Genomic DNA, 22,312 nt, shown 5'->3' on the forward strand with positions numbered 1-22,312 from the left:
AGGGTTATTTCTATTACTATTAGCTCTTGCATGTCCATTTCTCAAACCAGTGCAGTTGAGTGCAGATAAAAAATTTTCCAAATTGGTTTCAGTTTTCTGCACTAGCTTTTCTCTGTTGTGAATCGTCAATTCCCCTTTAAAAATCCGTAAGATGTCTTTATCGGATATAGGTTCATCACAGAAGCGAGTCTTGTTCAAATATTTCTCAAAACACTTTCTTCAGCTTCCTTGTTTGAGACTGCATACTTCTGGATTGAAGAGTTTATTTCTTAATTTTTCTTGAACTCATTTTGATTAATAGTGTACCAAAATGGCATTTTCGAATTGTTCATACGGGTGACAACGCAATCACAGCCCCGCCATGGACAAAACATGCGATAAACTGAATCTTTTCTATGTAAGACCACGTTTTACGCAATAATTTCTAAAGGAATTAATGAAAGTAGGGGATATACAGTTTTATTTTCTGTTGTTAACACCTGACGTTGTCTGTGTTTGGGCCGGCCGGAGTGGCCAGCGGGTCTAGGCGCTACAGTCTGGAACTGCGAGACCGCTACGGTCGCAGGTTCGAATCCTGCCTCGGGCATGAATGTGTGTGATGTCCTTAGGTTAGTTAGGTTTAAGTAGTTCTAAGTTCTAGGGGACTGATTCCCTCAGAAGTTAAGTCCAATAGGGTTCAGAGACATTTGAACCATTTTTTGTCTGTTTTTCAGCATACTTTCTCCGAGCTAGACAGAAGTAGGAATGGGTCCTTCCATTAAATTCCTACTCGTAGAACTTTGCGACAGTTCTCTACCTGAACATTCGTCGTCATTGTGTGCCTCGTTCTGCGATGTCGGACTATGGTCGTAACCACTGGCCCCATCTACTTGAGCCCTGTGTGACGTGTTATCACCAGTTAACTCTTATACAGTATTTAATTGCTTTTATACTTGATCAATTCAGTCAGTTAATTTAACTTGAACCTCTTGTTGCTTGTTGGGAAATTCCTGAGTCAACGTTTTTCTCACGACACTAAATTCGCCTTTGATACCTTGCATTGTGGTACCTTGTTGAGTACATATCTCAGTGACTTATGTGTCGCTTTCTAGCGCTCTACTTCGTATTTTTCGGTAATTTGATTACCCTTCTCTTTTAGAAACTACGTCATTTTGCATTCTGGCTCAGCAGGTAGATTTTTTACACACGACACTACTTATTTCACAGTCAGCTTCTGACTATTTTGCTCTAGTTGCAAAGTGTCGAAATTTTCTGACAAATCTTTTACCTTCTCAGAAGGGCCCTCAGTATTTTCAGCAAACCTTATATTTCGATATTTATGTGATCCAGATCGTATTGTAACACTTCTCTTACATGTTTAGCCACTTCTGCTTTCAGTTGTTTGATTTTTATTCTTAAGTTATTCACTAACCAGCTCCATTTGTTGTTTCAAGGCAGAAAGTCATTAGACACAGTTTCTTGCTTATGACTAATAAAAGACAGGTTGCTATTCATACCTTCTTGGTTTTGGATAACGCTTTCTAATTTTTTTGAAAATCAATGCAAGAGGATCTTGAGCTGTAGTAACGGTTTGAGTTGTGCGGGTTGATGTTACATTATCAACAACGACAGCGGAGCTAGAAAACATTGCATCTGGATCAATTGCTGTATTAACATTCTTAGTGTTAAATTCAGCAATAGAACAGTGATCATGATACTGGTTTCTGAATACGCGTCATATTCAGCTGTTGACGTAATACTTCTAGCCGTAACTGTATCGGCAGTGATGTTTATATCATCTGACCCGTCGTTAACCATCTGAATATTTTCATTTTCTGTAATAGTTCGTGACATTTTCAGCGACTGCTGATGAATTAACACAATAATAAGCTATAGTAGCTTTATAAAACGTCATCACTTTTACGTAACACAATTCGTTAATCCTTTGGCAAATTGTATCTTTGGTAACTTTTTCCGATCACTCTGGTCACTTGCGCGCGCTTATGTACACGGATACTCCATGTTGCGAAATTTCTACATACCGTAATTTTAATTATAAAAATTCTAAAAAGCTAGATAAATGAACAAGAGCAAATCTCAACTCACAGGAAATGTATTTCTCCTGAAGAGGACCTGCTTAATTTAAAAACATTGAGCATTTTTCGTTACTTGGTGCTGCATACGCCAACAATCGTTGCCATAATAATTCATAAGTCCTTAATTTCATGTTCCTTTCCCTCCAGATGAAACTTTTTTACATATTTTAGTACATTTTATCATTTGTTCTCCATAGGTCTCTCAGTGTACTTAGTCACTGCCTCATCGATTTATAGTCATGGTACATTTCACGTAACACAAAAGAACAAAATTATTACAACGTATTCAGCATATAATTCAAGTCCTGCTTACGACGTCGCCAGTATAACACTCTCTGTCAGACCGAGAGAGAGAATTATATGGCCAAAAGAGAAAATATTGTTAATTATTGTGATTTTGAGAACGAACTTTGTAGAGTCATCGTCCGCTTCCTGAATAATGGGCTCGAAATTCATAATTTGCGAACGCGTGTATTATATTAATCATGACAGTCTTCTCAATTTCATGGCGGTCAGAGGTCGGACTTCGTACAGAATTACGAACCGCAGCTTTGAAAACGTTTACAGCCGTTAGTAGCGATCTGCGTGAGATGTGAAAAAGAGCTGCTAACTGTTCGTCGCAAACAGTTATTCTGAAAAGTGATATTAGTGCTTACATAAACACAACACCCATTGCATCAGCTGTGAAAAGGTAATTAATATTCTGTGAAATAAACATGCTACAAAATTGCATTTAACATATTTATTACTAACGAAATTTACAAATGCTTACAAAATGGCCAAGGCAGAAGAGAGAGAAGTGGCTGTCTCTAAAGAACAAGCGACAGAGAGAGTCTGATAAAAACAAGTGATAAGGAACTTAGAAACTTCTGAGAGAGCGTTTTTTTTCATTTTTATCACAGTCACTTATATTTACTAAGTATGCTTCCTCTGGCCATGAAAACTCATTGGATTACATACTTTAAAATAGCACGTATAATACAAAATGCATATGTTGCACAGACGGGCCTCCTCGGCGCCATCTTATCGTCGATGACCATGACAAACGAATCACTAAAACTACACCTCATCAGGAAGCATTTATTGTACCCTTGTGTCACGCATTTCTTTCTGGCAGCGCAACTATAGCCCAGAAAGACACATGCACCATAATATGATACAAAATAGCTCAGGAAGGAATGGTGCTTGTATCTGAACAGTACTAGTAAGCTGATATACAGACATTCGTTCGTTTCCACTATGTTTACGATATTGCTATTCAAGCTGAATCACCCTCCTTTCATCAGCTTTGTTGGAGTATATACGAGGCGTGTTTCTTAAGTAAGTACCATTTTGAAATTTAAAAAAATACATGCTAAGATATCTCAATATTTTTTTTTTACATGAGAGCCTGCACCTTAATCTACTTTTCTACATAATTTCCGTCAATATTGAGGCTCTTGTCATAACGTTCTACCAGTTTTTGAGTACCCTCCTCACAGAGGTCTGCCGCCTGACTTGTTAACCACTGCATCACCACTGTTTTGACTTCGTCATCGTCTTGAAGACGCTGACCGCCCAGGTGTTTCTTGAAGTGCAGTAACAGATGGTAGTCACTGGGCGCCAGATCAGGGCTGTACGGAGGACGATCTAGAGTTCCCCAACAAAAACATGTGCTGAGATCTTTGGTCTGATTCGCCACATGCGGACAGGCATTGTGTTGCAGGAAAACGATTCCCTTGCTCAAGTTGCCACGTCCTTTGTTCTGAATTGAACGGCGTAGATTGTGCAATGTCTTACGGTAAGCTGCTGTATTGATTCTCTCATTACGAGGCAGAAATTCCACAAGAAATACTCCTTCTCTGTCCCATAAAACTGTGCACATGATTTTCGGGGCAGAAATTGTTTGCTTAAATTTCACTTTTCTGGGTGAACCTGAATGCCGCCATTCCATGGACTGTTGCTCCGATTCTGGTGTGACATAGGCCACCCATGTTTCATCGCCTGTAACAATTTGGCTTAAGAAACCATCACCGCCGTTGTGGTGCCGCTCAAGGAAAGCCAATGCACTGGTTAAACATATGGTTTGTGCACATCCGTCAACATGTTCGGTACCCAAAGTGCGCACAATTTTCGGTAATTCTAGTGCTCGGTCACAATGCCATACAAAACACTACAAGAAACATTTGGAATGTCATCCCGCAACGAGGAAATCATAAAGCGTTAGTTTTCTCTCACCTTATTGTCCACTTCCTTCACCAAACTTTCAATAACGAGCGAAGGACGCCCACTACATTTTTCATCATGCACATTTGTGCGGCAGTCTTTAAATGTTCTCACCCATTTCTTACCATTCCATCACTCATAATGTTTTCTCCGTGAACTGAACAGATCTCACGATGAAAATTGATCGCTTTTAGTCCTTTAGCTATAAGAAATCTTCAGCGCATACTTCACAGTCGGCGGGACTCACGATTATCGGACGCATATATCTTAAACACTCAGTACACAGCATAAACAAGGAAGAATCGGACTGTAAAGGCGTCAATGCGTAGACAATAGATGTAGGTACCCAGTGCGCATGCGCAGGACGGCGACCGCAGCATTACGGCCGCGGCGTGGCGAAACGGTACTTACTTAAAAAGCACGACTAGTAGCAGTGGCTGCATGCGTTAAGTTGTATCTGATATTGTTTTTAGTGCAGCGTCATGTTGCTCTACATGTGCATATAACATTCCTGCAAATATCCATTTTACAACATGAAGCTTTTTGAACATAGACGCCATTGCCTACTGAGTCCAGATAAGTCAGTCTGTGGTTAGTCCAAGATGGGCTTCAGATGGTATGTGCTCTTGAGGTCGAAGTCAGTAAAAGGGAGAAGCGACCTTACTCTACAGTGTAGATCAGGGGTCTTCAAACTACGGCCCGCGGGCCGAAATCGGCCCGCGAGGGCCAGCAAACCGGCCCGCGTTGGCTGGCCGGACATCCCCGGTATCAGGCCTGCCAAATATTTGAGGTGGTACCTATACTGCCAACAATTGAGTATCGAGGCCTATCGCGACCAATACACCGCGTCATTGGCTCTGCTACTCGCTGCAAGACTACATAACTAAACTTATTGTTGCGCCGCTTGAAATAACAATGCGTTGACATACTCCACATCCGTTACGTCTTGCAGTAATAGTGTTGCTAACAATGATTTTGAGATTTGGTTAACTTTGCGGGACGCTTTCGTGAAGAAAGTGCAGTGAAATACTTTTTGTTCGGTGAAATTCGCCAGAATAAAATACGCCAGAATTTCGGTCTGGTACGTCCTCCAATCAAAATTACGTAATTAAATAAAAATCGTAGTTCGTTCCAGTGTTGACTATTCCCAAAACCTTAGATTTTTGCGATTTCATCTTTCCTTTTGCCTACATTACGGTGATCGTGGAGTGCTAGGGTGCTTTAATCCCACGAGGTGGATCTTGGCCCTTATTACTTCGTGGAGGAGTCAATGTGGCCCACAGACTAAAAAGTTTGGAGACCCCTGGTGTAGATTTTGTTACAGTGGTTTGAAGTACTTGGGTAACACCATCAAGGGTGATTTTAGAAATGGATATGGGGGGCTGTTGATATGGTTGGAGGATTAGGTGGAGGTGAAGGAACGAGATGTCGTCGTCCACACTAGAGCAGATGGATAAGCGCTGGTATCAGGGGCACATCAACCGTCTAGAGGAGTTGGGGCATAGGAGACAGGACTATTTCTTGGGACATACCGATATGTGGATGGAAGATATGGTAATGGGTACTACTTACCTTAACAGAGGGGCAGTGTGCAAATCCCGGCAGCCGTCTGGCTAGAGCTAAGAGCGTGCTTTCTGCCACCTGTGCCTCACCTGCTGCGCAGTACAGATGGCGGGCGTGCTGTTGCAGTCGGCTACACGACGACGGACGTGGTGTACCGCTGGAACCGGCAGCGCACGGTGGCCATCGCGGAGGACATGAAGCTGTCGCAGTTCGACCTGATCGCCACGCCGTCCGCCAACCAGACGGACGTCCTCAAGTCCGGTACGGCAGCCGACGGCCTCCCTCCCGCCATCTGCAAGTACTCCGCCGATACATTTTCTCTAGCCTCCGCCTGTCTGCGCTGCTGTGTTGTCACGCACCTTGTAACGCTACCAGTACTCTCCTGTCCCTGCCTGTGGAGTGGCATATGCAAAGTTCGTAGTCCCTAGCAAGACTGCAAGCTGCTTTATCAGTACTGTCCAGTGATGACGCTGATTAACTTGGTTACAGCCGACACATGGCGTCTTGTTGTTGCATTGTTTCTACGAGTTGCCCACTCGTCCACTTGAAGCGAACTGTCGTGGTCATTTTCCTTTATAGTCGCTGGACCGCTAAGAATAATGGCGTACTTTTGTTAACGACATGTGGAATTCAGTTCGAGCCACACAAACAATAAGAGCCACACAGCATAAAAAACAAACGTGTCCTTCGTTGATGCTGAGCTCTGCCACTGCAGACTTGTCGGTTTGGTAGATGCGAAATGGTTCAAATCTACATCTGCATCCACATACATAATCGGCAATCCACCATACGGTGCGTGGCGGAGGGTACCTTGTACCGCAACTAGCATCTTCTCTCCCTGTTCCACTCCCAAACAGAACCAGGGAAAAATGACCGCCTATATGCCACTGTACGAGCCCTAATCTCTCTTATCTTATCATTGTATTCTTTCCGCGAGATGTAAGTTGGCGGCAGTAAAATCGTACTGCAGTCAGCCTCAAATGCTGGTTCTCTAAATTTCCTCAGTAGCGATTCACGAAAAGAACGCCACGTTTCCTCTAGAGACTCCCACCCGAGTTCCTGAAGCATTTGCGTAACACTCGCGTGATGATCAAACCTACCAGTAACAAATCTATCAGCCCGCCTCTGAATTGCTTCTATGTCCTCCCTCAATCCCACCTGATAGGGATCCCAAACGCTCGAGCAGTACTCAAGAATAGGTCGTATTAGTGTTTTATAACCGGTCTCCTTTACAGATGAACCACATCTTCCCAAAATTCTACCAATTAACCGAAGACGACTATCCGCCTTCCCCACAACTGCCATTTCATGCTTGTCCCACTTCATGGCTCTGAGCACTATTGCATTTAACTTCTGACGTCATCAGTCCCCTTCAACTTAGAACTACTTAAACCTAACTAACCTAAGGACATCACACACATACATGCCGGAGGCAGGATTCGAACCTGCGACCGTAGCCGTCGTGCGGCTCCAGACTGTAGTGCCTAGAACCGCTCGGCCACTCCGGCCGGCGCCAGATACGAACACTCCTGACATGTTCCGAACAGTGTTGCAAGATGCATCGTTGCATCTGGCCGATTTACTATATTCACACTCGTAGCTGATACTCTAGCACCTGGGTGCCAGTGACCTTAGCTGGTCTTTGAGGACCATAGCAAATTTTGGATTTCAACAGTTGTACCGAAACTAGATTCTGTGCGGTGTCTCTTCAGTATGTGGTGGTGTCAGTCAAAGACCAATTTAGGATGTAGAGACCTGCCATCTATAAAATCCAGTGTGGCATGCAGTACGTCGGTGAGATGCAATGATGCGTTCATGTCGGCCAAACTGGGAAGTCTGCAGTGATAGAGCACTACATAAACAAAGGACACATGTTTGTTTTCGAACAAAGGTGCTGCGTCTCACCAATGGGTTCTGGGGTTCAGTCATCAGAGAGATTGGTGAAATATGAGTGCATGATGATTTTGTCAGCTAGGACAGCAGTTGGCAACTGAGTTCCACATGGAGTATGGCGTTAACAGAAGTGCGCCAGGAACACTCTAATGTGAAAGTGACTGAAGCAGTCGAAAAAATAGGCAGGGAGCACCAGGGCTTGATGCCCGGACTCACATCAGCCCCATCGCTTACCCTGGTCATGACATTTCTTCTGGAAATTAGCCCAACGACTGGTCCTTCCGCACAGAAGTTTACACTCCAGCAGCTGTCAACGAACGAGCTGAACAAGAATCTGACATTTCTCCTGAATCATTGCAACAATACAAAGGCAGATTCACATGTCAACCTCAAAAATTTCTTTACACAAATTCGTCAAGAAAGCCTGCATTTCCACTGAATAATTCTCCACCATCCAACATGTGTAAAGATGTTGCTGTCTGAATTACGTGACGAGCCTTGAATAGTGGTGAGCCATTTCGCATGCATCTTTTCGTTTAGTAGGACAGCATATTGATTATAGATTAACGATGTGGCAAAATACAGTGATAATGTTATTAAAGTTAAATGGATTACACTGGCTGTGTGCAGTAACTTCCAACTAATTTCAATTCAAAGACATATAGCACAGTACAGGTCTTCTTTGTATTTCTCTACTCCTTCTGTGAGTTCGTAGGAACGGGTAGCATGCTGGATCTGGGACAGGCAGGGCAAGGACCAACGTAATGAAAACAGCGGCCCTCTGACATCAGCACAGGCTGGCTGCCTCTCGTGTCGTCTCCAATAAAGTCGGCACGCCAGAGCAGCCACGACGGGTGTCTGATACTGTGCTTTTATGACCGACTCCTGCCCTCCAGCTGAGTTGAGGTCAGGAAAGAGGGGGTTGTCAGTGGGAGACCAGCAGCGTCACATGCTCTGAGGAGTGCCTTCAGTAGACAACAGACCTACATTTCCCCAGAGAAACTGTGCTTGTAGAAACATAAGAACCCAGCCTCAAGCACAGCTTTTTACTTTTAGAGGACCTCCGATGCAAGGCTAGTTGCTGGGCGCGAAATCGAGCGATTGGCAGAAATGAAGCAGAGAAGATAACGTTTTGAATGTAGAAGGGCAAAACGAAAAGTCATTGGCGTTTTATCGCGGCACATTATACCTGGCGAGATTTTGGTGTAAGAAGGCACCTTGGAATTGGCCAGCTGAATGTTCATATTCTGCGATTGGTGGGTGTGACCCATTTCGCAGCAAAGAATAGTAGGCGATGCGGTTCAGCTAAAAGTCTACGAGTTCGTGGAGAATGGAGGAGGTGTGCGAATCTCGTGTGCAGCAGTAACGTTCTATCGCGGATGGAGTGCTGTGTGTATTTGGCGCTCATCTTATTAGCCGAGCACGGTCCGGAGTTCATACCAGTGGAAGCCCAACGCTCCCCCAGCCCCACGTAGCCACATGCAAGACGGTGACGTTCTATACATCTCACGCTGGTGAATGCAGTGAGCATAGGTAGCAGCGCCGACATCGTGGGACAATTCTTGGTGTGGATTTGCTCAAATCATCGCGATTATCAGTCTGAAGTCCAGTATTGCTTTAGTAGATTCATGAACTTCTAAATAAGTGTGAGGCCAACAGTAGAAGTATCTGAGTAATTTTCAGAACATGAGTTTTATCTAAGGGCCATGTTATCTTGTTTGTTCAAATAAGGCTATAGACCAATAAGATTATATGGCAGATATAATTTGGCGGATATTTGTAAAGCCAACTGATCTTCTCAAATTACCAGATCCGCTGAATGTGTGTTTTAGTTGAATAAAGTTACGTGTTAATTCAGAGTTTGTTTCTGTTATCACCTTCCATTCGTATCAAATTAATTTCTTTGTAATTGTACACTTTAGGATCCACAGCTATGACCGTAAATTCGCCTCGTTATTCGTTCCATTGCGCACAATAATTACAGCTTGTGTTATAAAAACGTGTCCGGCACTTAATTAAAATTCCCGGTCAGGATAGACAATTTTACAAGCAAGGAGTCTTGCAACCTGTCGACTCTTTTCGCTGGAATTGCAGCGATGCCAAGGTTTCTTGTTACCTACAGAGCTGTGTCTATTTCGTGGTTCCTTCACCTACGTTTGAGAATGTCTTTGGTTGAATAAGTGGGAATTATTATATGCTTAGCACAGACCACTTCTTTTATGTAACTCACTTTAATTATTCTGTCGTCTAATTCAGGAGGCTGTTGAATATTAACGGTTAATTGGAAGATTCACGGAATTTGGGCCATTACTTCGCCAAACTAACACACAGAATTTTTCGCCTATTTTACTTGTGCATAAATTACAGACGGAGCTGTCTGAAGTTGAATTTTTTTTAATATTTGTGCTTTCGCTACCTGTGGATGCCACAACTCTGCAACATTGCCATGTGCTTTCGATACTTCTGAAAGCCACCGATCCAGTACCTCGATTTGTGTCCTTATAACTTAGAAATGGACTTTCTACGTTTTCGGAATCTTTTGTGAGTGAGTGGTTTCACAATAAGGTCTCCATTTAGTATTGCTCAATTCTATTTATTATGAATTTCCAAAGCAGTATGGCATGTTTTTCAGGATTTTTAAGACTGCCTCTGAGGTATGGACCTATAAAGAGTAAACGTTTTTAAATACGGTTATATTCGTGTCGTTAGCTGTTCAGAGAGTGAGGCTGCTCCATTCTTTACGATCATCGCTTACTTTTCACAAAGAACTTTCTCCACAAAGGCCGTCTGCTTCCCCAGCCAAAGCTCTCTTCCGCTAGACTCCAAAGGTAGCTCGTCCTGACCGCACAGAAGACTAAGTGAAATAACTTATACTCAAAAAATAGGAAAGGAAGGTCTCATTCCTGATGTAAACGTCAAAACCTGTTATCATGTGAAATACACACAGAAAAATACATACACACATGCACGCATGCGCACACACACACACACACACACACACACACACACACACACACACACACACACAACAAATGATCAAATGATAATATCAAACCAAGCACACAACACAAACAAAAGACGAAAGGTTAACACACACGGACAGTTCGCAATACTACGCACCTAAAACACGCACTTGTTGAACCCAGGCTGCAAAGGGAAAGTGATTATGCAATGTGTTGAATACAAATGTGGGTGAAAGAGCACCGGAAATCGGCGAACTGGAGCATAGAGATTCATGAACACATCTCCAGGATCACACAAACATGGGCTAACATGCTGGTAATCGTAAGTAATAACGAAAGACAATTTCACATCATGAAATTTGTGCTAGCAAAGTTGATTGTAACCCAAAAACAAGAGAAAAACATGACAAAAATGTAACATAGCAACATATTGTAAGTATCACATAATACATTTATTACATGCATAAGAAGAAACGTGTAGCACACAACACAAACAAAAGACGAAAGGTTAACACACACGGACAGTTCGCAATACTACGCACCTAAAACACGCACTTGTTGAACCCAGGCTGCAAAGGGAAAGTGATTATGCAATGTGTTGAATACAAATGTGGGTGAAAGAGCACCGGAAATCGGCGAACTGGAGCATAGAGATTCATGAACACATCTCCAAGATCACACAAACATGGGCTAACATGCTGGTAATCGTAAGTAATAACGAAAGACAATTTCACATCATGAAATTTGTGCTAGCAAAGTTGATTGTAACCCAAAAACAAGAGAAAAACATGACAAAAATGTAACATAACAACATATTGTAAGTATCACATAATACATTTATTACATGCATAAAAAGAAACGTGTATTACAGGCCACTGAAGATGCTTTACAAGTAAAAGAAGCGAAATGAATATGGCAATGAAGCAACTGTCTTCAATTAGTTGCATAGATGGAGCATACATGCATAAAAAGAAACGTGTGTTACAGGCCACTGAAGATGCTTTACAAGTAAAAGAAGCGAAATGAATATGGCAATGAAGCAACTGTCTTCAATTAGTTGCATCGATGGAACATATCTCCCAGAATTTTAAAGCAACTAAAGAATGACGGAAAACAGAAAAAAATGACGAAAAGATGTGACTTCACAGTGTACTACCGGCATAATTTGTAGTAAACTGATTATCAGACTCTTCGCAGTTATTGTAATCTACTGTTAGGCTGGAAAAGGAATCTAATGTAGGTGTATTGTAGTTTGAAATAAAATTTATTTTCTCTGCATACTAAGATTTTTAAAGTATAGCATATGAACCGTAAATACAAGTATTCACTGATTAACTGTAGTTTTAACACAAAAGTTGTACCATCCACAATGAGAATAAATAAACTCTTGGGTGAGATAGATGAATATATGTTAGTACACCACATCACAACTCATGGACGCGTTGACGAACTAAATATGGCATTTGGTTATAGACACGAACCTCTCCTAACCCCTCAAGCCAACAGTCTATGTATGCATGCGTGTCTGTGTGTATAGTAGGCTGTATGACTGTGCACACAGCACAATTTAACTATTGCTAATACTTGATTTAAGAATCACGAAATAAGGTTATATAAGTGGAATGTATAATGGTAAGGCAGAGGTTCGGAAAGTGTAACTTAATATGCAAAGGCTTTCCACGATCAGACGTGGGCTCTGGTCGTAATTTATTGGTCATAAATTGTCGACTAAAACTGATGAAATTCCAGGACGAAAAAACGTGGGAAAAGGAAAAAATCCTCCACGGCAGAAATTCTTGGATGACGCACAATCCTGAATCGAGAAAATCCAAAAAAGAGCCAAATAATTTAGACAAAATGGAATACGAACAACCAAAATTATGTTGAATGAAAGTGCAAAGTGTCAAAATAATAACTGATAAACGAGAAATGCAACAATGTAATAGCGTACGTGACTATTTGAAGGACTCCTGAGGGAAAAATAAAGAAACATTAGGGAAAAGGAGAAGCATAAGAACGATCACTATTAACTCAGATGACGCACCAGTGCTAAGTAAAGAATGCAAGATTGAATGCAAGAGGAAATATAGAAAGGGTCTACAAGTATGCGAAGCAAACGTATTTTATGACAAGAGAAGAGGACGTAGACGCAAATGGGATGGGAGATACAGTGCTGTGAGAAGAATTTGACAGAGCACTCTCTGAAAGACCTAAGTCGAAGGGCGAATAGGTTGGCACTCACTCAGAATTACTGAGGTTTTCTGAACAGCCAGCCATGAGGAAACTGTTCCACCTGGGAATTGGTGTGCATAACATGTGAGACAGACGATGAAGCCTCAGACGTCAAAAAGAATGTAATATTTCCTGTACGAAAAGAAGTGCCGATAGATGCGAATATTACCGGAGAACCTGTTTAATATGTAGTGGCTTTCAAGCTACTGACGCAAAATATTTGCAGAAAAATGGAAAAACTGGTAGAAGTCGATCTCAGGAAAAATCAGTTTCGGATCCAGGTAAATGAGAAAACACGCGACATAATTCTGACTATTCATCTTCTGGTTTTGCTGGCATGTTTTTTCGTCTTGGTAATTAAAATTATTGGGTATAGGTTCCGCCTGTACACTGTTTTCTCTTTTTATCCAACCATGTTTTGGCACCTCTGGGCCATCACCAGTGTGTTTTGTTTACTGAACAACTTCAAAAAATGAACATATTTTAGATTGTAACGGATCTAACAAAATGGGTCCCAAATATATTTTTGAATTCGTTTTTATTCTTACCTTGATTTTACGTTCATATGGTAATATATACCACACGGTAACATATTAACAAATCCCTTGTCAAGGGATGTGTTGACTCTTATAAAATTCACATTTACAACGTTTGGTTTGCTTATAACAAGCTATCGCTGCAGGTTACCATACAAAAGGTCTTGCAAAACCATATAATGTAAAATGAACAAAATCTCTAGGGGCTAAAAATGAACAAAATCTCTAGGCCTCATATTGTTAGATCAATTACAATCCACAATATGTTAATTTTTTACAGTTGTTTAAGGAACGAAATGCACTGATAATGGCAAAGAGGTGCCGAACATGTTTGAGTAACAAGAAAAAACAGTTTTTGGCGTAACAGTCGGAGCCTATATCCAGTAATAGTAATTCTGACTGAACGCCTTACCTCAGTCTGTAGCATGTTTCGTCATATTTTCCACAGCCTGCGCAGTTTTCCCCGTCACTTTCAGTATTATTGTCCGAATTAGCATCGCACAGGTTGCAACGTCAGTCTCCGATGTAGTATCACGAAATGCAGCAACGAGACTCCTCCTGTGGGCTACAGTTTTCTTCTGATGGATTGGTATGCTCTTCTGCAAAGGCCTCGATATCTCTTAGAATGTTTTTCGTGGGGAAATCAGGGTTAGTGAGTGCTGCCGTTTCTGTCCTTGCATATTCTTTGTAGCGTAGCTAGGGCCTGTAATTGGAGATGTGTCTGCAAATGAGTTTATTTGCTGGAAGATATTGCGTCCTGAGTGTCATCTTTGTTCCTGGATCTCTCAGCTAGACGACTGCAGAATTTGGACATTTCTTCCTTATTGAATCCTCGAATCCATCTCACGCAATTCGTTCTGTCTTCCTTACAGTAATGGTGGGATTCGTCTTCAGGAAACACTCTCACCTATCTCTACCAGCTATACGTGCAACCAAGCAGAAACTGTTAAGTATTTTGATGCTTTGAACAAATTCATATGAAACTCTTCTGAGATCCAGAGGACCGAGGTCGTAAAACGCGACTGCTAACTTCTTGACGTGTTCTGCAATTACTTTCTGCCGCTGAACAGCGAACAGCGATATGGGACCTATTCCCTTCTTTATTCTCTCTGGGAGTAAACTGAAAAGTCTTCTTTATTCTTTTGCCACTGATCTTATAGATCACCCATCTTTAGAAGCCTTAATAGGACCTTTCAGCTGCTCCTGTGCCCATGTGGCCTTGCTAGAGATTGTTTTACGATTTCTCACCATCTAAATGAGAGTAGATTCGAAATCATTGTTACGTATATGGATGGCAGTCGTTGAGTCAATGCCGGTCGTGTTAACCGCTATAACCCCCACTTCTAAGTCATCACATATAGTAATTGAACCATTACAAATCAGTCTACACATAAATGTCTCTTATTGATTTTATGTATGCAAACAAATTATAAATTACAAGTATTCTAGAACATTAATATGAATGCTCATATTTACCTTGGCTGAATCACACAGCTAGAATTGTAAGAAAATTCGTGGAACCTTTGCTTTTAAGCGGCACCACCACGTATTTTTTTCCCTCCCCCCATGAACCATGGACCTTGTCGTTGGTGGGGAGGCTTGCGTGCCTCAGCGATACAGATAGCCGTACCGTAGGTGCAACCACAACGGAGGGGTATCTGTTGAGAGGCCAGACAAACGTGTGGTTCCTGAAGAGGGACAGCAGGCTTTTCAGCAGTTGCAGGGGCAACAGTCTGGATGATTGACTGATCTGGGCTTGTAACAATAACCAAAACGGCCTTGCTGTGCTGGTACTGCGAACGGCTGAAAGCAAGGGGAAACTACGGCCGTAATTTTTCCCGAGGGCATGCAGCTTTACTGTGTGATTAAAAGATGATGGCGTCTTCTTGGGTAAAATATTCCGGAGGTAAAATAGTCCCCCATTCGGATCTCTGGGCGGGGACTACTCAAGAGGATGTCGTTATCAGGAGAAAGAAAACTGGCGTTCTACGGATCGGAGCGTGGAATGTCAGATCCCTTAATCGGGCAGGTAGGTTAGAAAACTGAAAAAGGGAAATGGATAGGTTAAAGATAGATATAGTGGGAATTAGTGAAGTGCGGTGGCAGGAGGAACAAGACTTTTGGTCAGCTGACTACAGGGTTATAAACACAAAATCAAATAGGGGTAATGCAGGAGTAGGTTTAATAATGAATAGGAAAATAGGAATGCGGGTAAGCTAGTACAAACAGCATAGTGAACGCATCATTGTGGCCACGATAGATACGAAAGCCACACCTACTACAGTAGTACAAGTTTATATGCCAACTAGCTCTGCAGATGACGAAGAAATTGAAGAAATCTATGATCAAATAAAAGAAATTGTTCAGATAGTGGAGGGTGACGAAAATTGTCAAAAGCTTTCTCTAAGTCTACAAATGCTAGAAATGTATGTTTGCTCTTCCTTAATCTAGCTTCTAAGATAAGTCGTAGGGTCAGTATTGCCTCACGTGTTCCAGTATTTCTTCGAAATCCAAACTGATCTTCCCCGAGGTCGGCTTCTACTAGTTTTTCCATTCGTCTGTAAAGAATTCGCGTTAGTATTTTGCAGCTGTGAGTTATTAAACTGATAGTGCGGTAATTTTCACATCTGTCAACATCTGCTTTCTTTGGGATTGGAATTATCATATTCTTCTTGAAGTCTGGGGGTATTTCACCTGTCTCATACATCTTGCTCACCAGATGGGAGAGTTTTGTCAGGACTGGCTCTCCCAAGGCCGTCAGTAGTTCCAATGGCATGTTGTCTACTCCGGGGGCCTTGTTTCGACTCAGGTCTTCCAGTGCTCTGTCAAACTCTTCACGCAGTATCGTATCTCCCATTTCATCTTCATCTACATCCCCTTCCATTTCCATAATATTGTCCTCAAGTACATCGCCCTTGTATCCTCTATATACTCCTTCCACCTTTCTGCTTTCCCTTCTTTGCTTAGAACTGGGTTTCCATCTGAGCTCTTGATGTTCGTACAAGTGGTTCTCTTATCTCCAAAGGTCTCTTTAATTTTCCTGTAGGCAATATTTATCTTACCCTTAGTGAGATAAGCCTCTACATCCTTATCTTTGTCCTCTAGCCATCCCTGCTTAGCCATTTTGCACTTCCTACCGAACTCATTTTTGAGACGTCTGCATTCCTTTTTGCCTGCTTCATTTACTGCATTTTTATATTTTCTCCTTTCATCAATTAAATTCAATATTTCTTCTGTTACCCAAGGATTTCTACTAGCCCTCGTCTTTTTACCTACTTGATCCTCCGCTGTCTTCACTACTTCATCCCTCAAAGCTACCCATTCTTCTTCTACTGTATTTCTTTCCCCCATTCCTGTCAATTGCTGCCTTATGCTCTCCCTGGAACACTGTACAACCTCAGGTTCTATTAGTTTATCCATGTCCCATGTCCTTAAATTCCCACCTTTTTGCAGTTTCTTCAGTTTTAACCTACAGGTCATAACCAATAGATTGTGGTCAGAGTCCACATCTGTTATTGTTTTCTAGAAAATTTACCGTAACTTCTTTCAGTGTTTTCCAATTATATTTCTCTTTAGAGCCGGCCCATTTCGGCCGAGCGGTTCTAGGCGCTTCAGTATGGGACCGCGTGACCGCTACGGGCATGGATGTGGGTGATGTCCTTAGGTTAGTTAGGTTTAAGTAGTTCTACGAGTACGTTCTAGGCGACTGATGACCTCATAAGTTAAGTCGCATACTTCTCAGAGCTATTTGAACCATTTTTTGTTATTGGCAAAATATCACTTTCACATCTGTATACAGCAATTACTGATGTTCGTCATATTTGGTTTTCTCCTAAACGTAACTCAAACTTCCTTAATTCTCCTTAACCTGTACTGAGTGCTAAAGTGGGAACGAAGACAGGGCATTAGCATTATGAAGCAGCACTTCCGGAAGACTTCTTTTACTAGAATCGACTAATAGTCTCCAGTCATTTGGATCGCAGTTCACAGATCCCAGTTTCTTTATAATTTTTACAGTGAACTAGATTTTTTTCGCGAATGAATATCTGCAAAATAGATCTTTCTCTCTGTTCGTGTAAAAGTTGTTTTCCTGTAGTCTGGGACTTGATAGCTGAGCTGCATCCTTGGGATGATCTGAATACCTTACTGTTTCAGTTATCTTGGCTTATGATAATCGTTGTGCCGCATCTGAGGCACGGTCTAATCGGAGGCAATTGACAATCATGACTAACTGCTACCTGCTGTTCCTGAAATAAGTTCAGACTGCTTATAGGTGGCTTAGATGTAGGAATGCCGGAGCTTCGTTCCACTGATCTCATAGCAGATGGCAGGTTCGGGTACATAATTACTGTTTTGGTCTTTACACTGAAGTCGCTGCACGTGCAAAAGTAACAGCCAGTACCGAGCTTCCGAGGCTCACATCACACCATTGGTACTGCAGAACTGAGTGACTGTTTTCTCCAGTTTCGTACGTCTTCAGCACAAACACATGACAGTGTATGAGAATACGAAGCCTCGACTGAAATTCTAGTTCGATTCTAAAGAACGGGTTGTAATCTTTTGGTTGAAATGAGCTTATGTCTTTTCTCTCCCATTTAACAATGAAACTGCAATAAATATAATAAAATTACTTTTGATTATTTACACAATATCTCCTTTCCATTATTCCATAGTGAATTATGTATGTCAAAGATAACAAAATGGTCGTATGTATGTGTTAATTTCTTGTTTTATAGAACCACTATTATGGTCTGTATAGATGAACTGAAACTTCAAAAATGGTGTAAGCAGCTTAGTATGTGCTGCCATCTCCTCTTTGAACTAGTGAACTAGTTCCTTTAAATAGATCTATTGTAGGTGGCATTGTTGTAATAGTGTAATGGTTCATGCTCACAGAAAAGATAGTCAAAGAAATAAATACTGAAGATATTAATTTGAAGGAAATGGTATGTGATACGACAGCATGGGTTTCATGTAGTTCGATACTACAATGTGGAGTTCCCAAAACCATTATGATGAAAACGTAGACAGTCTACATCATTTTTATCAGCGCTAAGTCATTTTATAAGCTACATTTTTGCTTCAAACCGCATTTTACGTACGCAAGTAAGGTGTATTGGAAACTGTGTATCTCGGAAGAGGATAAAAATGTCTAGAAAATTTTCAAGATTATTTGAGATCGGGTTCTATGTATATGTGGTAAAAATTTCGTCCGTTCGCTGTGCGTGGTGGTCTCGGAATCAGACGGCTGGGTTCTCGTCCGCCGGTGACGCAGGAAACATAGAAAAAAATCCTTTTTTGGGGGAGAGGGGAGGGGGGGGGGTCTCTGAGTAACCGCCCGTGAACTAATGGTGCCTCCGTAAGTCCCATCAAGCACACCAAGGACCGTATGCAAATAGAACTAATCGATTTGCTCCATTGACCTAACAGGAGGAAGTACGTAATATTCGTACATTCAGTCTGTACTGACACCAACACTATCGAATGGTTCAAATGGCTCTGAGCACTACGGGACTTAACTGCTGAGGTCATCAGTCCTCTAGAACTTAGAACTACTTAAACCTAACTAATCTAAGGACATCACACACACCCATGCCCGAGGCAAGATTCGAACCTGCGACCGTAGCAGTCGCGCGGTTCCAGACTTTAGAGCCTAGAACCGCTCGGCCACCAAGACTATCCTTCTGCCGGGTACACAAATGGTCCTAGGACAAGGGCTCTCCAAAATACTTGAACCTAACATTGTATCATTACGAAGGAACCTCACCTGCCAGAGCCATAGTGGGATAAACATTCCGACCTGTATCATCCCATGAAGGCTTCCATGGCCGGCGTCTTCATCAGTAAACAATTCCGGCCTAAACTGCCGTGGTCGATCTGTACAACTTCTTCTCCCTGACGTTTCGTTCTCAACTGCGGAGAACGAAACGTTAGGGAGAAGACGTTCTACAGATCGACCACGGCAATTTAGCCCGGAAGTGTTTACTGATATTCCGGTCTGTGTTTTCTCATTATTTTTTGTTGAATATTTATGAGCAGATAAGATATTACATTCTTAACAATTTCAGAGAAGTATATTTTTTGTAACATATCTATTCAATCAAATAAATTAGAATAGGTCCCACACACGTTTCCAAAAGTAGCAAGGAGGCAGCTTGCATTTCCCTCGCGAGTTTCTGACACCATTTGAGAACGTGATTTTCCCAAACGCAGGCCGGGCCGTGGAGCAGCAAGTCCTCAGGGCAGGCGGTCTGCGGCAGCCCTGAGTGCTGGAAAACCCAATTAGGAATGCAGCCCTGGAATCAGCGGCGACGTCCGCGACAGACCAGCTTTCCATCAAACCGCGTCTGCGACCTGCGTTGGCCCCCGGTTCCGCTGCGGAAACTGGTGGAGTGCTGCTGCAATGACCTACATCCCCCTCCTCTCCTGTACCCCCTTCACCCCCCACCCGCCCACTTCTTTCGTCGCAGGAAATGCTTTCTTCGCAGAAATTATTTCCCACTTCACTCTTTAGTTAGTCTCTGTCTAGTAAATTAATGGGGAAATCATTAGTCGTTTTCGTATTACGACGGGTGTTCAATAAGTATTTTTCAACGCAATCTCCGTTCATTACGACGAGCTTAGGCCGTCTTACTGGGAGAGCCCTCATGCCCGTATGGTACCACTCTACTGGTCGATAAATCCAAATCTCGTGTCACGAGGGCCTCCCGTCGGGTAGACCGTTCGCCGGGTGCTAGTCTTTCGATCTGACGCCACTTCAGCGACTTGCGCGTCGATGGGGAATCGAACCCGAGCCCTTAGGATTGACATTCTGTTCCGCGGACCACTCAGCTACCGTTGGCGGACTACTAGTCGATGCCAAAGCAAAAATCTTGTTGCAGCAACCACCTCCCCATCATCCACATAGGTCTTCACGAGGAGTGCATCCTTCGTTGGGCCACAGAAATGCAAGTCGGAAGGTGTGATATCCGAGCTGTGGAGAGGACGAGGAAGAACAGTCCAGCGAAGTTCTGTGAGCTCCTCTCGGTTACCCATACTTACGTGAGGCCATGCGTTGTCAAGGAGAAGTTTGTTTCCATTTTTGTGGTGACGAACACATTCAAGGCGTTTCTTCAGTTTCTGGAGGTACCACAATACATTTCAACACTCATCGCAGTGAAGCATGACTCCTTTAGAGTCCGAGAAGACCGTCGCGACGATTTTTTGCGATTGAGGGCGCAGCTTTGAATTTTTTCTTCGGAAGAATGTGATGCGGCGCCACTCCATGGATCGCAGTTTTGTTTCCTGTTTGAAGTGATGAAGTCATGCTTCACTGCCTTTGACAGTTGTTACGATGAGTCTCGTAGGAATCAAGCACATGCACACATAAGGTCCTTCTTTGCTCCTTATGGTCACATGTTAGGCGGCGAGGAACCCTAGGGGCGCACTCCTTTGAGTACCCCAACTGTCGGACAAGTGTGTGAGACCTACCACAAACAGACGTCCAGTTGAGTAACGAACTGTTTGATTATGATCCGTCGATGACCTCGAATGAGAGTCTCCACACGATTTCCAACATTGCTGGAATCACAGCTGTGTGCAGTCGGCTGGATTTGTGAGACCTTGTAAGCGATGATGACAGAAGCTTCACCCAATGACTCAGCGTGCTTTTGCTCACTGTCAGGTCTCCGTAGATATTCTGCCAGTTCCTACGTACATCTGCCAAAACAAACTCAATGACAGTTCTTTGTGTGGAACGCACCTCCATTACAAACTCCTCTTTGAAGGCTACTTGTAACACCGCCACCTATCGGAACTTCATGTAACAACTGAGGTTGAAGCTGGAATATTCAACGAAGACCCAAAAAAAAAAAAATCGCAAAACAAAAACATGAGTTGCATTGCTTATTGAACGCCCCTCATACAAAACCTGGTACTTGATTCACTTTTCCAAATTACATTCATTCATGTACTCACTCAATCCGGATCTTGTTCGGTAAATTACGCCATGAAGGAGAGTGCTTAAAAATTTTGTTATACTTCGAATCTGGCTTTGTACTAAAAATCTTATGTTAACAAATCTGTTGCAATGATCACGCGCCCGTTGAGGCGTCTTCCTTATACAAGACGTATTTTGATGTTGTGAAGTGCACATTGAGGATCGATTTGTGTGTAACAGTAAACGTTTTACCATTTGGTATAGTAGACTAATTTGAGTGAAACATCAAATATCACAAGTGCGCAATTTTTATTGCCTACAAACATACAGCTGTTGGAATGTAACCCAAACAGTACTCGCGGAGCGTGTTAAGCAAACTGGAAAGTTTGTGTGTGTGTGTGTGTGTGTGTGTGTGTGTGTGTGTGTGTGTGTGTGTGTGTGTGTATTGAAGAAGCATAGACTGTTGTTATACTTAGTGAAAAATAAACCCTGGCACTCAGAAGATTTGCACTATTTATATTTCTAACGCCCAATACATCAAACTTAGTACCGCGATTTGATTCGACAAATAAATAGAATAGAGTTACTTACCCCCTCCTTCATTAATTCAGCTCAACGAAAACAAAAAGGACCTGCATATTTATAATTTCTAAGTAGCACATAAATTAATATGTTCGCACAGGGTGACAATTACTGAACTATATGGAAATGACGTAAATTAACACGCTTTATTCATCATGTAACCACAGATATTTAGATTTAGGTTATGATATTTTCGATACGCCTGCAATCAATGTTTGTGATGTGGTGCACATGAATAGCGAAATTCTGTATGACCCGCTGAAGCGTCGGAAAATCGATGCTGTCGATGACCTCCTGAATGGCTGTTTTCAGCTCAGCAATGGTTTTGGGGCTATTGCTGTACAC

The 22,312-nt window shown here is 42.3% G+C and overlaps 1 protein-coding gene across 1 annotated transcript in view; it reads left to right on the forward strand.

Annotated features, from left to right (window-relative positions):
- LOC126355272 (gamma-aminobutyric acid receptor alpha-like) overlaps positions 1-22,312 on the forward strand; it is a 250,968-nt gene that overhangs the window by 147,244 nt on the left and 81,412 nt on the right. Inside the window, exon 6 of the mRNA XM_050005560.1 lies at positions 5,970-6,104. Within this exon, the coding sequence (XP_049861517.1) occupies positions 5,970-6,104 (135 nt within the window). The remainder of the gene's footprint in view (positions 1-5,969; positions 6,105-22,312) is intronic.

This window comes from Schistocerca gregaria, chromosome 3 (genome assembly GCF_023897955.1).
Source record: "Schistocerca gregaria isolate iqSchGreg1 chromosome 3, iqSchGreg1.2, whole genome shotgun sequence".
Classification (NCBI taxonomy): Eukaryota; Metazoa; Arthropoda; class Insecta; order Orthoptera; family Acrididae; genus Schistocerca; species Schistocerca gregaria.